The sequence below is a fragment of the Sapajus apella genome, unplaced genomic scaffold (genome assembly GCF_009761245.1).
Source record: "Sapajus apella isolate SASKATOON/1434 unplaced genomic scaffold, GSC_monkey_1.0 scaffold8, whole genome shotgun sequence".
NCBI lineage: Eukaryota > Metazoa > Chordata > Mammalia > Primates > Cebidae > Sapajus > Sapajus apella.
Window position 1 is genome coordinate 11,461,258 of NW_022436948.1, and position 16,039 is coordinate 11,477,296.

Here is a 16,039-nt window from a genome sequence, read left to right on the forward strand (position 1 = left end):
AGCCTCTCACGTGGGACCCCCCAGCTTGAGATGGTACAGGAGGTGTAAATTTACAAAACCCTTCCTTTACAACACAGGGTGGAGGGTGCTATGTGAAAGACAGAGAGAGAGAGGAGAGAGAGACAGGGAGAGAGATACATTTTGACTTATTCCAAAAGCCATGACACCTTTTTTAAAAAAGATATTTTAGTAAACAAAATACTGGTTATTTTATTTATTTTTTTATTTTTTTTAATTTTTTTTTTTTTTTTTTGAGATGGATTCTTGCTCTGTTGTCCAGGCTGGAGTGCAGTGGCACAATCTTGGCTCAATGCAACCTCCACCTCCTGGGTTCAAGCAATTCTCCTGCCTCAGCCTTGAGAGTAGCTGGGATTACAGATGTGTGCCACTACACCTGGCTAACTTTTGTATTTTTAGTAGAGACAGCGTTTCACCATGTTGGCCAGGCTGGTCTTGAACTCCTGACCTCTTAGCGATCTACCCACCTAAGCCTCCCAAAGTGCTGGGATTACAGGCGTGAGCCACCATGCCCGGCTAATACTGGTTCTTTCAAAAGCATATACAAATTTACACTATTTTGAGTGAAAGGTCTAGGTTGGGGGTTTATCCTCTCATACACTGTTCAATGATTAAGTCTCTCTTCTCTTTCTTCTCAGCCGGAATCCACACAAGCTGACATTTACATTGCAGAATCTAGAAGAGAAAACCAAAGGGATGAGCAGGAAATGTTTGATAAGGGTATACCTAATGTTTTACTGGCTCAACATAAACACCTATGCTCAGCCACTCAGACTAAACAAATGGACATCACGCACATCTATCACTCAAGTCTATTTATTAATGAATGTATTTTTAACATCACGTTTCCCTTCCATCTGAAACCGCCCCCGTTTTTTGTTTTGTTTTAAGAGAAAGTATCACTCTCTTGCCCAGGCTAGAGTACCGTACAAAATCTTGGCTCACTGTAACCTCCACTTCCCAGGTTCAAGCAATTCTCGTGCCTCAACCTCCTGAGTATGACTGGGATTACTGAGGCGTGTCACCACACCCAGTTAATTTTTGTATTTGTAGTAGAGACGGGTTTCACCACGTTGGCTAGGATGGTCTCGAACTCCTGACCTCAAGTGATCCATCCACCTCAGCCTCCCAAAGTGCGGGGATTACAGGCCTGAGTCACCTCACCAGGCCTGATAACCCCCTTTGTTTGAAGCAAGGCTCTAGTCTTTAAGAAGCTCCCAGCCTAGAGAGGAAGACCCACAACCCAAGTTGGTTCTAAGCCATCCAGCCCTGACTTAACTGCAGGTCTCTGGTGATGTTTGTGGGAGGGAAAAAGCCTTTATGATCTTCCATCTCATCTTTTCTTCCTTTAATTGGTTTAACACACGAAATGAGGACTGTCAGGAATATAAATTCAATCAGCAGCGTTTTAATTTAAACTGCCTTCCCTCGCCCTTTTTAATGTCTCTCCTCCCCATCCTAATGCCTACTCCTGAATTTGTCAATAAAACATCTTTTTTTTTAAAAGAAAAAAAAAAGGAAATTAACTTCTAACTAGCAAAAGCCTACAGCTCACTGAGGACCAGCAAGTGGTGGGCAGATGCTGGAAGGGGTGAGTGACAGAGAGTGAGGTGTCCCTACAAGCTCACTTGCCTATATTCAGGAAGGCAGTACAGCCTAGGCTTGGGCCTGATGATGGAATGCATTTGACCTGGGATCAGTTTCTGATTCTGTTCTTCACCATGTACAGAGTGAGCCATTCTTTCAATCTGAACATGCCTCACAGAGTCATCAGGGCTGAATAGCACAGTTGTGCATGAAATGCTCGGCCAAGTCCCCAGCACAGAAGAACCACACAGTAGGTGTTGCTACTATTCCTCATCAGTAGGCCTTTAACCTCAACAAGTCTGACAGCACTGCAAAGGAATTCCTACTGACAGAAGCATGGAATCTCAGAGTGGGCTGGGTTTGGGGGGTCACCGAGCCCAGTGGTTCCTACAATGACCTGTTGCTGAGAAGACAACCTAAGGATTCCCTAATGGGTTTTCAAAAGAACAGAGGCTGGGCACAGTGGCTCACACCTGTAACCTCAGCACTTTGGGAGGCTGAGGCGAAAGTATTGCTTGAGCCCAGGAGTACAAGACCAGCCTTGGCAACACAGCAAGACCCCTTCTCTACTAAAAAGTTTTTAAAAACCTAGCCAGGTATGGTCGTATGCTCTGTAGTCCTAGCTACTTGGGAGGCTGAGGTGGGAGGATTGCTTGAGCCCTGGAGGCTGAGATTGCAGTTAGCCGAGATGATGCCACTGCACCACTCCAGCCTAGATGACAGAGTAGGATCCCGCATCTTAAAAACAACAAAAAAAAGCCCAGATACCGAAACCTAACCAGAGACATTATGAAATCTCTCTGGGTTGAAGCCTGGGAATCTTCATTTTAACAAACACCTGGGCAATTCTGATCATTAGCCAGGTCTGGGAAGCACTGACCTAGAACCCCCACCACTGCCACATATTTGAATCCCTTTTTTTGTTTTGTTTTTTGTTTTTTTTAGACAGGGTATCGCTCTGTTACCCAGGCTAGAGTGCAATGGTGTGATCATGGCTCACTGGAGCCTTGAATTCCTGGGCTCAAGCAATCTTCCACCTCAGTCTCCTGAGTAGCTGGGACCACAGGCATGTGTTACCAAACGCAGTAAGTGTGTGACTAAGCGTTTTTTTTGTTGTTGTTGTTGTCGTTTTAGTTTTTGTAGAGACAGAGTCTCCCTATGTTGCCAGGCTGGTCTTAAGCTCCTCGGCTCAAGAAATCCTCCCACCTCCGCCTCCCAAAGCACTGGGATTACAGGCATGAGCCACCACACTGGCTGAATCCTCCAATTTTTAAAGTACAAAACTCAACCTGCAAAGGGAAGAACCACAATCAAGGTAGCTGTGAATTGTCAGGTGCTAAATCTGTAACAGGGGCTTAACAGTAACTTTCCGGTGCCTTGATGTATTGTAACTCCCCAAGTATGTTCTAAGCCCACCAGTGTCACTGTAACAGGTGATAGCCACTGGGTGACAGCAACGATTGCGCCCTCAGGCCTGGTGACGAGGTCCTTGGGAAGAACCTAATGAGCAAGGCCAAAGGCCATGGTGGCCGAGGAATGGCCTGCGGGGAGTGGGCAAAAGTGGCAAATGAAGTCTGGGTTGAGGCCAGGCTGGGAAGGGATTTGTTTGTCATACCAAGGAGTCAGACTTTATCTTAAAGATAACAGGGTTTCTTAATCTTAGAATTTCAAATGACCTTGACTCCTCACATCTGCAAACTTCTCCCCACACAAATGCAGATGGTTTTAGTATATGCTTCTCTGGGAAGTAGGTCCAGAGTGTCACTAAGTCCTCAATTCTTAACCCAATACCTGTGAAGAACCACTGCACTGCAGGTTTCGAGAAGGATGAACTAACCCTCTGTGAGCCTCGGCTCAGCAGCATTCAGATTCCAGGCCCAGGATCTGCACACCTGGCCCTTATAGAGAACAGGTGAGGCCACGTGTCCCCAGGCAGCCCTTCCGACCCGACAGACAGTGAAGCCTCAGGCCTCTCTCATTCATTCATTGGTCACCCCACTGGCCAGCTCCCATTTGCAAGGTCCGGTAACTCACCTTCAGTTATCTTTTTTCTCTGATTGCTTCTTCCTTTCAGCCTCCAGTTTTTGTTGTTTTGCTTCCAATCTTTTTCTTTGGTAAATTTTCACTCCAGCAAATGCCATGCAGAGAATTAATGTTTTTGCTGCCAAGATATACAGCAGCAGGGGCACGTGTTCAAGAACCTTCAAGAAGAAAGAAGTCATGCTAAATGTTCCATCACTGATATGAGAGGTTTCTTTTATGTTCCTTCAGTCAACAAATATTTACTTAGCACCTATTCTGCAACAGGCACGAGGCTAGGAGCGGAGGCTACACTGGAGACCAAGCAGAAAAGGTCTGCATCCCCACGGGGCCGACAGTCAAATTACAGCTCTGCTCTTTGTGGCTTGCTTGCGACTGGCTTCATGGAGAGGACCACCAGTCAACTACCAGCATGGTGACTCTGGTCTCTCTCAGCTCAAACCGTGCAACCTGCCGATCACCCAGGCCCTTGCTTCTGAGGCAGCAGCCAGATCCAGTGAAAGAAGCTGGAGCCGCGAGGCCTGGGTCACAGCTCTACTTTGCCACCAACTGACTGTGCGACCTGGGTCAGGCAATGGGCCTTTCTGAGCTCCTGCCCCTTCATCTGCAACGTCAAGGTGAATCAGACCTTGCTTCTGGAAACCGCAGCTTTTGCACCCTGGATTTTCTCTTGTTTCTAGAGACTCATTAGCACTGGCACTTGATGGTAAAATAAAACACAACAGAACTGAAAACATTAAAACATAGCTACTTATCAACTGCTCCTGCAAACCCATTTTCTAAAATAAAATCTAGGGAAAAACTGAATTTGAATTATTCACTATTTGTACTAGCAAGTTTTTTGTGAAATTCTACATATTGCAATAGTACCTCAAAGCAAATACCAGTTCCATACACACGGTATGACCTGAATGATAATTATGTGCTTTTTAGTTGATTAAAAATTCCTTCCCAAATAGTGAAAAGGTATGCTTTGGTTGAGCAAGCATTATTTTAGAGGACCAGGCAGCATCTTACCTGATAGGATCCCGTACCTTAAAACAACAACAACAACAAACCCAGTCCCTCCTGAGTAGCTGGGACTACAGCCATGCGCCACCACACCCAATGAAATCCTTATATTTCTGCCAATCACTTATTCTATGTAATACCAATAAAATGAGATTCTACTATGGGGGGTACATGTGCACTTCCCTCTAATAGTCTAACTGAAGTTGATCTGAACCTAGTTGGTGTGAACGAGATGCTTACAGAACCAAGGGGCTGAAAAGAACTTTCAGGGTGACCTGGTCGACCCCCTGGTTATATGAGCAAGGAAAGTAGAGCCCCAGGAGGCTGAGAGGCTGAGAGGTCACGCAGCTCCCTCATGAGTAGCTAGTTGGAAGGACATTCTAACCCCAGGGCCAGTCTCCCTTCCCTTCCACTGATGCCTGATTTTCAATATGCTGAAATTCAGGAAATCACAATGTATGTAGATGTATGTTCCTATGATTGTATCAAAACTCTTATGACTCAGAACTAGATGTGGATTTCGCACTTAGAATCTGTAGCCATCAGCTACTGTCGACTTGAAACTCACGGCATGCAAAGTGCCTTACGCGTCTCTTTGCCTTACGCGTCTCTTTCCCTTTCGTCCTTAGCTACCTCCGTAAGCAGATGGATTGCCCTGACTGCAGGGGAGCTGAGAAAATGCAGAGGCGGGGAAGCAGCATTCAGCAAGGCAGGGCCTGACCCAGCTCCAAAGCCCAACTCTGTAGCATCACGCTGTCCTACTATGTATGATTCATTCCTCACACTCATCCACTTCACAATTACATTATGCAAATACGCTGTGGCTTGGCTACTGCAATTTCCAGAGGCAACTGGACTCGCTACCTCTGAAATCATCTTACTGGTTACGTACGGACATGCAGAAGGATATAACGTGATACAACAGAAATGGAATGAAAATCATAGGAGGAGGCAGGGATGCAAATGCTTAAATCATTTTAATTTTACTAAAACAATAAGAACACAAGAGCACTCAGTAATTAGCTAATAGTTTTCAACCACGAAATCATTTTAACAGTAAAGAATAAACACATGACATAAACTTCAGAAAGACCACTCTGGCATCAGTATAAAAGACTGAAAATGTTCCAAAAGTGGAACTTTTCAACTTTTTACCCTGGTAAATATGAGCGGCTTCAAATACTGACTTGGTTACCAGCTCTTCTTCCTTCCCTAGGCTAACCTCCTCCCTTCAATAAACCTTGAGATCCTCTGTTTTCTTGAAGGTTCACATTTTAGTGGTGAAGGTTTGACTCCATGCATACAAACCAGCTATGAAAAGAATGTTGCTGTATAAACTTTTTTTTTGCTAGGAGTTTCCAGGCTATCTGACACTGAATCACACTGGGAAAAGCTACTCTCTTCCAGCTTTCTCAGTCTCTGCAGATAAACCAATGGGGTTCTACTATTAATATAACAAAGCCCACAGTACTGCCCATAGCTCTTTACAATCCAAATAGGAAGCCTAGCTTTAGCAATTGCAGGAGTGTACACTCTCATCCAGAAGTTAGAAAACCCATGAAAATGGAGATGCATCAGCCAACAGACGCAGGCAGGAGGCTTCCGTGCCCACTTTCTTTTACAGACAGTGAAGAGGCATGGCAAAAGGCCAAAGTCTGGACGGAGAAGGAGGTAGAACAAGGGCGGCAGACGTCAAGAACATTAATAGGCTAAAGCGAAGGGCCCCAGGGCCCCTTTCCTGCCCCTCTCCTAGGCACTAACCTTCCGTGGTATGAAACCACTTCCTCTAATTTACTTTTAACAAGCCCCTTGTATTTCTTGAAACATGCAGACCTTCAGGGAGGAAAATGAATTCTACCAGGGTAGCCTAGATCTATATTAACTTTTTTTTGAGACTCCAACCAGCCTGGAGTACAGTGGCATGATCACGGCTCCCAGGTTCAAGCAATCCTCCCCCTCAGCCTCCTGAGTAGATGGGACCGCGGCACGTGACAGCTACTTTTTTCTTATTTTTTGTAGAGATGGGGTCCCACTATGTTGTCCAGGCTGGTGTTGAACTCCTGGGTTTATGTGATCTTTCCACCTCAGCCTCCCAAAGTTCTGGGACTACAGGCATGGGCCTCTGTGCCTGGCCTAGATCTACATTAATTTTTAAAAACAAAACCCCAATACCTGTAAAATGGGAATAATGAAGTTTTTAAATAATGAGGCTACACTTGTTGCTAATGTACAGGTAGTATTGACTGTCGCTGCCGGCCATGGCCCATGGAGCCAGAGGGGGAAGGCCTCTAGATGCTCTGGGGGTACACAATCCTCCAAAGAATCCTTCAACCTCTGCAGCTCTCTGCAATCAGGGTCGGTCCTTCCTTCCTTCCTTCCTTCCTTCCTTCCTTCCTTCCTTCCTTCCTTCCTTGCCTCCCTCCCTCCCTCCCTCCTTTCCTCCTTCCCTTCTTCCCTCCTTTCCCCTTTTTCCTTTCCTTTCCTTTTCTTTTTCCTTTTTCCTTTCCCCTTTCCTTTCCTTTCCTTTTGACAGGGTCTCACTCTGTCGCCCAGGCTGCAGTGGTACAATCTCGGCTCACTGCAACCTCCACTTCCCAGGCTCAAGCAATTCTCCAGCCTCAGCTTCCCAGATGCACTACAGGTGCGCATCTCCATGCCCAGCTAATCTTTGTATTTTTTTTGTAGAGATGGGATTTCGCCATGTTGTCCAGAATGGTCTCGAACTCCTGAGCTCAAAGTGATCTGCCTGTCTCAGCCTCCCAAAGTGCTGAGATTACAGGCATGAACCACAGTGCCTGGCCTGGGGCCATTCATTTCTAACACTACGTTGGAAGGGGCTGTGTTTAAACACAAAGCTGCTCCATGGAAGCTATGGTGCTGAGGCTGGGAAGGTTTGGGCAGATTTTGTTCCTTATGGTAGAAAAAACTGTCACAAACAAGACTGGCCAAAGGGTCAAGTGGGTTGGTGCCACTCCACAATTGAAGAAGAAAAGTCTCCACACATTGCCTTTGACCAGTGTGCATCAGCGACCAATGTGCATCGGTGACCGGTGTGCATGGGCGACCAGTGGGCATGGGCGGCCGGTGTGCATCGGTGACCGGTGTGCATGGGCGACCGGTGTGCATCGGCGACAGGTGTGCATCGGCGACAATGTGCATCGGCCACCGGTGTGCATCGGCCACCGGTGTGCATCGGCGACCTGTGTGCATCGGCGACTGGTGTGCATCAGCGACAATGTCCATCAGCGACCGGTGTGCATGGGCGACTGACTGATGTGCATTGGCACCACTGGAACTTGAGAAAAGTGCAAATTCTCAGCCCCAGCCAGATCTACCCAATCAGAAGCTCTGGGCATGGGGCCTGAAATCCTTGCCTTAACTAGTCCTCAGGGTGAGAAACACCACCTGGAAGCATTAGGTTTAATGCCTTGAACCTTGGCCCTTAGTACCAGTTACTGCCTCTCACCTCTACTGACTTAGCCACTGTGGTGGGCGAATGGCCCCCCTAAACCTCACCCCATGCTGCTTTCCGCTCCTTCCCCTCTCCATCCTCTCACTGCCTCTTCTTTCCCTCCCAGCCTTTCCACTGTGAGCTCTGATCCTCAAGGCATGCTAAACGAACTCTCCTATATCTTCCAACCTGTCACAGAACACTCTGCATCTTTAACTTATGCCAGGTCCTCAGGCCTCAGCCCTCCTGCAGGGCCTGCCACACCCCATGCCCCAAAGAGCTGGGGAAGATGGGAAAGCTACTTTCCTGGCTCCCTGGTCCTGCTTCCAGACCTTTCCAGTCTCTCCATGCAATAGAAAACCACTGGATGTTTTGAAGAAAATGCTTATAATAAATGAGAAAACACGTATAATAATTGAAAAAACACATAAAAGAGCCTATGTATGAAAACACACCACACATACATACAGAAAAGGATGACTACACCAAGATTGTTAACAGTAGCCATCTCTAGATGGTGAGACAATGTATAATTTTTGCTTGATTTTAGACTTTGCTAAGTGACTACAATAAACGTATATTTTAGTGGCTGCTCTCTTCACCAACCTCCACCTCACCCCATCGACTTCAGGGACTTAAAAATGACATTCTCCTTTCTCTCTGTGAAACGTGACTGCTGACCTACTCTCTGGCTGCCCTTGAACTTCTGCTCCCACCAGTCGAGTCTAATGTTTCACAAGGGTCAGGTGTGTTTATTCGCCAAGCAATTTAAGTTGTTCTTGACGCTATGTTCGATAACTTATTTAAACATTACACTTGTGAAATATGACTGTGTAAAACAAACGTTTTTATGAAAGCCAAGTTGAATACTTTGAAAGACTCAAGTTTGAGCTGGAAAAAAAATGCTGTTGGCAAGACAACCGTAGAAGATTAGGGAAGAGCATGAAACTCTGGAAAGATGCTGTGTGTATTGCTTCCTAAGATCTTAATCCACTGTCTGAGTCAATTCAGGCTCCAACAAAGGGCCACAGACTGGGTGACTTATTAAAAAGATATTTGTCCCAGTTTGGAAGGCTGAAAGCCTGGGGGTCAGGGTGCAGTCCAGGTGGGTTCCAGTGGGACCCTCTTCCAGGTTGCAGATGGCTGACTTCCTGTTGTGCCCCCAACATGGGAGAAAGAGGGTAAGAGAGCTCTTTGGAGTCCTTTGTGTAAGGTCACTTTTCCACACACTAGGGCTCCAGCTTCCTCACCTGGTTACCTCTTACAGGCTCCAACTCCAAATATCACCACGCTGGGCACTAGGGTTGCAACATATGAACCTGGGGAAACACAAACATTCAGTCCACTGCACCTACTCTAAAGAAACCAAAATGGGCTGAACACAGTGGCTCACTCCTGCAATCCCCACACTTTGGGAGGCTCAGGCAGGAGGACTGCTTGAGCCCAGGAGTTCAAGAGCAGCCTGGGCAACATAATGGAAGCCTATCTCCACAAAAAAAAATGTATAAAAAAAGAAAGCAAAATTGCAGGTAAAGCTTTAAAGGTATAGTTTTTGTAAGAAGAGTGAGGAAGATTTGAAGTTAGTGAATGCACACAAGAAGAAAAGGCCTGGCCTTCTTCCGCAAGTCCAGTGAGTAAATGTACATTTATGTTTAACTTAAAATGAAACATAAATATTATGCTTTCACCTTTTTCTTTTTAATCAATCTACTTGTACAGAACTGTTATTCTGAATTTTCACAATCAGGAGGCAGGGAAAACCCCAAGCCATAAATATTTATGCTAACACTACACTGACTGAGAAAAGAATTTGTCACACCTGTACCTGACAGGTGTGTACCTGAAAGAGGTGTGTGCCTGACAGTGGTATGTGCACCTGACAGGAGTGAGTGTGTCTGACATAGATACTGCACCCAGGGTGTGTGTGCCCAACAGGGGTATGTGCACCTGGGGTGTGTGTGTCTGATGGGCGTGTGTGTCCGACGGGCATGCGTGTCTGACATGAGTGTGCGCGCCCAGCAGTGGTGTATGTTCCCGACGCGGGTGTGTTTCTGAATGGGTGTGTGCGCCTGGCGGGGTATGTGTGCCTAAAACTATACTCACCTTCCAGTTCATTGTACAGCAACTGTAAATTCACTCCTGATCAACACAAATCCCCACCTGACAAGCACATGAGAGGCGGCTGGAAGGTCACGTCCAGGGAGCTGGAAGGTCTGATCTGGGCAGGAAGAAAGAAACAGGTCAATTTGGAGTTCCTAGGGCAGACCACCTTAGAAAGATGTCTCTTTGATGGAGAGAGGGCATGTGAACAGAAAGTGGGCATCACAGAGAGGTGGGCTGTGTCCTGATAAGGCGATTGAGAGACTGCTGGGAAGTGGATGGGTCGGGCGAAGGCCCAGACAGGACTGGTCCTCACTGAGCCGAAAGCTCTCCTCAGCAGCTCTCTGTAGCCCCCAGTGCCACTCCCGAGGGGCCACGTGCTCCCATCCCATTCATCTGTGGACCTAAGAGCCCACGTCTAAAATCTGTCCCTCTACCTGCTCCAGAACTAAACACAGGCTGTTTTGGGAGTGAGTGTCTTTTTCAAGTCCTCTGAGTGTTAATTAAGCTCATCTTGGTTTTTTCAAGGATTATCTGGAGGCAAGGGAATAAATGACAGGGCACAAAAACTGTCAGATGCAATTCACATGCAGAATTCTCTCCAAAGCTTGAGGGAGACCTAGCAGAAGGCAGGAAGGAAGTGAGAAGGCAGGGGCAGCCCCAGCATGGGATTCACTCCAGGGCCTTGGCGGTCGCCACTCTCAGAATATGCCACATACCCCAAGAGCCTCCTACATCTCTGGTAAGTGACTTCCCTCTGGGGCTTCAGTCCTATCTGTAAATGAAGAAAGGCGTCAAGGACATGGTGCTTAGTGCCCCTACTTTTTCTGGAATTCAATGCTTTATAGCACAATAATCATAGCTTAACTTTTTTGTATCAGACACAAAAAAAGTGGCTGAAGTGCTTAAATGAGTTAAGGCATTTAGCCCTCACAACTACCCCATGAAACAGCTTACTGTCTCCACTTTGCAGAAGAGGAAACACAGCGCAGAACCACATCCAAGCTCTCACAGGTGGGCCTGGGACTCAAACCAATCCAGTCTGGCTCCGGGGCTTCAACCTCGGCACTATCCTGACGCAGGCAGTGAGCTTTTCATTCAAAAGTCAGGGAAACACTTCTCTTAAAATGCACTTACAGTTATAATTAAGAAAAGTGACTGAAAATTTCAAAGGCCTTTAGGATGGGGGTAAGATGAACTTCAGGCAAGATGATTTTTTAAAAACTTTCGGCCGGGCGCGGTGGCTCACGCTGGTAATCCCAACACTTTGGGAGGCTGAGGCAGGCAGATCACCTGAGGTAGGGAGTTTGAGACCAGCCTGACCAACATGGAGAAACCCCATCTCTTCTAAAAATACAAAATTAGCCGGGCATGGTGGCGCATGCCTGTAATCCCAGCTACTCGAGAGGCTGAGGCAGGAGAATCACTTGAATCCGGGAGGCGGAGGTTGCGATGAGCCGAGATTGTGCCATTGCACTCCAGCCTGGGCAACAAGAATAAAACTCCATCTCAAAAAAAAATTTTTTTTTTCAATTACAAAGATATCTAAGTATAAAAAGTTCATTCCCCATGTATTCAAGATTAGAATATCTTGAAAACAAGCTAGCAGTTGGCACAACGTAGCCAAGTTTTCCCCAGGACTTTTTCGAAGTGAGATAAGCTAGCGATAGGAATTTAAATGGTAGATCTGTTTGACTGTAATGATGGTAGCTGAATTTCTCATTACCTTCACGTATACATGGCCCACTTATCTTTAAGGAGAAGCAGATTCTGACCCGCACTAAAGAAATATGCTCCTAACATGTTATAACCTGTTGCTACAATTTCCACTTTGAGAATCTCTAATAATCTTAGTGATTGGCTGTGTTGTATATTAAAATGTTAAAGGTCTTATAAAGGTTATTTTTACAATTCCTGCTTTAACTGAGTTGTATACAAATACAGTAGATGAGTCTGGCTGTTCCCTCATAATTTTCTGAGGCAAAACTGCATATCCAGTGAATTGATGTATGTAGAATATTGATTTCCAAAGTCAAGAATGAGAAATACGTCCAACAATCTTGCAGGAGGAAATGAATGAAAAAGAATATCCCGTGGTCTGGCCCTCTGGAAAGCCTGTGCTGTGTTCACTAGCAATGTGACCTCAGACAAGTCACTTGGCCTCTCTCAGCCTCAACTTGCCCATCTGTGAATTCTCTTGCAGATTAGACTGTAAACACGAAGCACCATGGCCAGCACACAGAAAGCATTAAATGTCAGCCATTGCTGTTATGCTAAATCTCGCTCCATCCACTACCGGGCATGCCAAGCTGAAGGACATAGACCAGTAGCATCCAGTGCAAAATGCAGTCATTCAAAGACAGCAGGGCATGGAATAAAGAACAGCAACCTGAGGACCAGGAGAACTGGAGACCTGAACTCTCCTCTTGGCGGCACCCATGGCATGGCATATGGAGTAAGTCATTAACCCTCTGAACCTAAGTGTTGTCATTTAAAAAATCAGAATCTAGGCTGGGCATGGTGGCTCACACCTGTAACCCCAGCACTCTGGGAGGCAGAGGTGGGTAGATCACGAGGTCAGGAGATGGAGATTATCCTGGCTAACATGATGAAACCCCATTTCTACTAAAAATACAAAGAATTAGCCGAGTGTGGTGGCATGCACCTGTAGTCCCTGCTACTCAGGAGGCTGAGGTAGGAGAAGCGCTTAAACCCAGGAGGCAGAGGTTGCAGTGAGCCAAGATCACGCCACTGCGCTCCAGCCTGGATGATAGACTGAGACTCCATCTCAAAAAAAAGAGAAAAATCTAAATCTAAAGAACAATTCTGCAACTCTGGAATTCACAATTCACCATCCTTGCTCATATCACAGAACCTGACTGCCACAATATACTGACAGCCGCCTCAACTTCATACCTGGAGTGACAACATTCAACTCTTTAGGGAAGAAACATTTAGAGTCAACCCGCAACAGTAACAGAAGGGCTGTGGTGGGTGGGAGGCAAGAGAGTGAAGCACCCTGATCTGCCCTGCTCATTCCCACCCACTGCCTCTGAATTACCACTTCTCCCCACCTCCCTTCAATTGCATGCCCAAGCCAGCCATTTCCATAGCACCCTTCAGCCTTCGGCAAATGAGAACAAAAAAGCTAAAAGTATCAGTAAGCTATGTGCTTTGCTGCCATATGTACACCTGATGCAACATTAGAAACAAGAGGCAGCTGGTATCTGAGGGTTGAACTGCAAAAGCCAACAAGATGGGGACTTTTTGAAGGGCATAAAGTCTACGAAGTGCAGGAAATTTTTAACTTTCCCTGAAACTATCCACGATCTTAGCTTAAAACTCAAAAGTAACAAGCGGCTTAGCTACAACTCCAAATATTTCTATTTCCTTCACTGCAAAAATAACTTGTCTTCCTTTGTCAGGCTTCTGTTAGAAACAAAAAAGCTATTCACTTATTTTGGTTAGACCAACTAAAGCAATATGGATAATGTGTTGTCCACAATCTATTAATACCTTTTCTTCTTGCACCCCTAACAAATTCGAGGATCAGTCTATCACCTGCTGTCTCCTTCCAGCCACTAATCATGCTGCGCCCTTTGTCTGAACTGTCTGAAGCTGTTCTCATTCCCAGTCTCTACCTTTTTCACCCAACCTCACCCAATCATAAACAGAAGTAGGTCCAGGGAGGGGGCTGCCAGGTGAGCCTCGGGCATCACTTGCCCCCTCTACACGGGGGCCTTGACCTTCAAGAAACCAGCCCCGCCCGATCTCAGCTACCCAGACCCCACATCTCAGCATTTCAGGGATCTGCCGAGGAGCCATGACAGGTTTCAGCTTCTCTTCCTGCTGGAAGCCCAGGCCCCGCAGAGCAACGTCGGTGTCTGTGCTCCCTGTGCAACCCTGGGCGAGTCGCTGAACCTCTCTGGGCCTCAGCTTCTCCTGGGTAACCCGGGGGCCAGTCCAGGGTCCTCTCCCCACCTGCCCCCTCTCAGACCTGAGAATGAGGGCCAAGGGCTGTCATCGCTTTCCCCGCCCTTCCAGAACATTCGATCGTCCCCCTAGACCCTCCCGGGACCAACACCCTTAGGCTTGAACCAATCCTGGGCCCCGCCCGGGCCGCGTGCCGGCCGGAACACGCAGCTCTGCGGGTTTGGCGGCGCCTGACGGCCGGATCCAGCAGGGGCGCCCCGCAGATGGGGCCTGGCGGCCTTCACCCTCCGGATCCCCGCCCCGGAGCGGCAGGGGGCCGGCAGACGTTTGTCTAAGAGAGAAAACTATAGCACAGGGCCGGCCGCGAGATCGCAGCATCCCAAAGACATACTGAGTTCGAGTCACTCCTACCCCGACGTCACACACTTACTGCTCTTGGCGGCGGAGCCTCCAGCGCCCGGCCGCACACAAACCGCGACTTCCACTGGGAAAACTACAAGTCCCGAAACGCAGCACTCCGCACGCAGGCGTAGTGGGCAGGCGCAGCCGACCTTGGGGTGCACTACCCCGTGCGCAGGCGCAGTGGGCGCGGGCAGCCATCCTAGGGCGCGCCGCTCTGTGCGCAGGCGCAGTGGGCCCAGGCGAGCAGCCGGGGCGCTGTGGCGGGAGGCTGATGTTCACTTAGGCCCCGACGGGGAGGCGCTGGGGTGTGGACCCGGCAGCCCAGGCCTGGGGGCGTGCTCTCGTTCTGAACTCACCTGAGCTGGATTAGAGGTTGTCACGGGACCCCTCCGACCCTCCGCTGTCTCGCATTCCCTGGGTGTCTTCTCGCTGCTGTCTGCAGCGGAGGACACGTGGGTCCCCTTAAGAAGTTTCCAGATCTCTGACACCGTGCACGCATTTTCCTTCGGGGGAACGGTATGGTGCTCTGGTACTATGTTCCCAGATTTCTTCATTCAACCAGATGCTTCATAAACGCGTGCAGTTTGAGCCCACTCAGTGCTACCGCCATGGGAGGGCACAAACTGGGCACCCAACACAAGGATGACGAAAGGAATGTGCATGGAGATACCACCATTTGCTCTGCTCACCCTCTAAGGATGAGGAAACTGAGGCCAGGGGAGAGTAAGTTGGCTGGCAATAGAAAACGCGCGAATGGCAGTGGCCGAATTGAGATTGGAACCAAGGCAGTGTAACTCCACATCCCATCAAGACTCTGTGATTATGTTAGAATGACAGAGGGTGCAGAGGCAAGAACTGAGGGGTGGAGGGGTTGGCTCTGTTAAGGGAAGTGTTCTTGGAGAAAGTAGCAGAAACAGCTTTGTTCTAAGCACTTGGTGACTATTGCCTAAGTCTCATACCAAGGCTGTAAGGGACGTGCTGTAATGATAACCATTTCACAAATGAGGAAATGGAGACGCAAAGAGATTAAAGTAATTTTTCTGTGGCTTTAAAGGCCGCAAGCACCAGAGCTGGTACTTGACCCTGGGTAATCTGGGTCTAGATTCTATCAGATCAGCCAATATCCTGGGCTCCTTTTAAAATAGCATCTGACCTATGCTTTAAGAAATAAGTGGTATTCAGGTCATATATAGCCAGTAAGACAGGCAGAAGAAACTCTAAAAGCAAATGGAGTAGAAAAATGAACTAGCATTTTCAGTTCGTGGGTTGAAAGTGAAAAGCCCAGGTTTGGTGGGAGTGGATCCTAGAGTGGCAATCTTGGCAAATGTCTTCAACCACTATACACCCAACGTGCTTGGAAAGAGTCAGCATTTCTCCCATTCCCCCAAACTGAAGTTGGTTGATAACCCTCTATGTTATCACCCTTAGTTTCAGTGATGAAATGTACTTAATTAGGAAAAACCTCAATTTTTTTTTTTTTTTTTTTTTTTTTTTTTT

The 16,039-nt window shown here is 47.4% G+C and overlaps 1 protein-coding gene across 3 annotated transcripts; it reads right to left on the reverse strand.

The window, feature by feature from the left end:
* Positions 1–331: 331 nt before the first annotated feature.
* On the reverse strand, positions 332–14,679 carry SMIM11A (small integral membrane protein 11A). Of its 3 annotated transcripts, XM_032276961.1 has the most exons (5): positions 14,571–14,665; positions 10,927–10,982; positions 10,211–10,325; positions 3,640–3,806; positions 332–693 (listed from the first exon to the last, which is right to left on the reverse strand). In XM_032276961.1, exons 3-4 carry the CDS (start codon positions 10,220–10,222, stop codon positions 3,642–3,644), a joined length of 177 nt encoding a protein of 58 aa, XP_032132852.1. In that variant the 5' UTR covers positions 10,223–10,325; positions 10,927–10,982; positions 14,571–14,665; the 3' UTR covers positions 332–693; positions 3,640–3,641. The 3 variants fall into 3 exon arrangements, with proteins under 3 accessions (XP_032132852.1, XP_032132850.1, XP_032132851.1); XM_032276959.1 differs by lacking the exon at positions 10,927–10,982 and having other exon boundaries at positions 14,571–14,679; XM_032276960.1 differs by lacking the exons at positions 332–693; positions 10,927–10,982 and adding an exon at positions 1,651–1,794 and having other exon boundaries at positions 14,571–14,679.
* Positions 14,680–16,039: the final 1,360 nt, after the last annotated feature.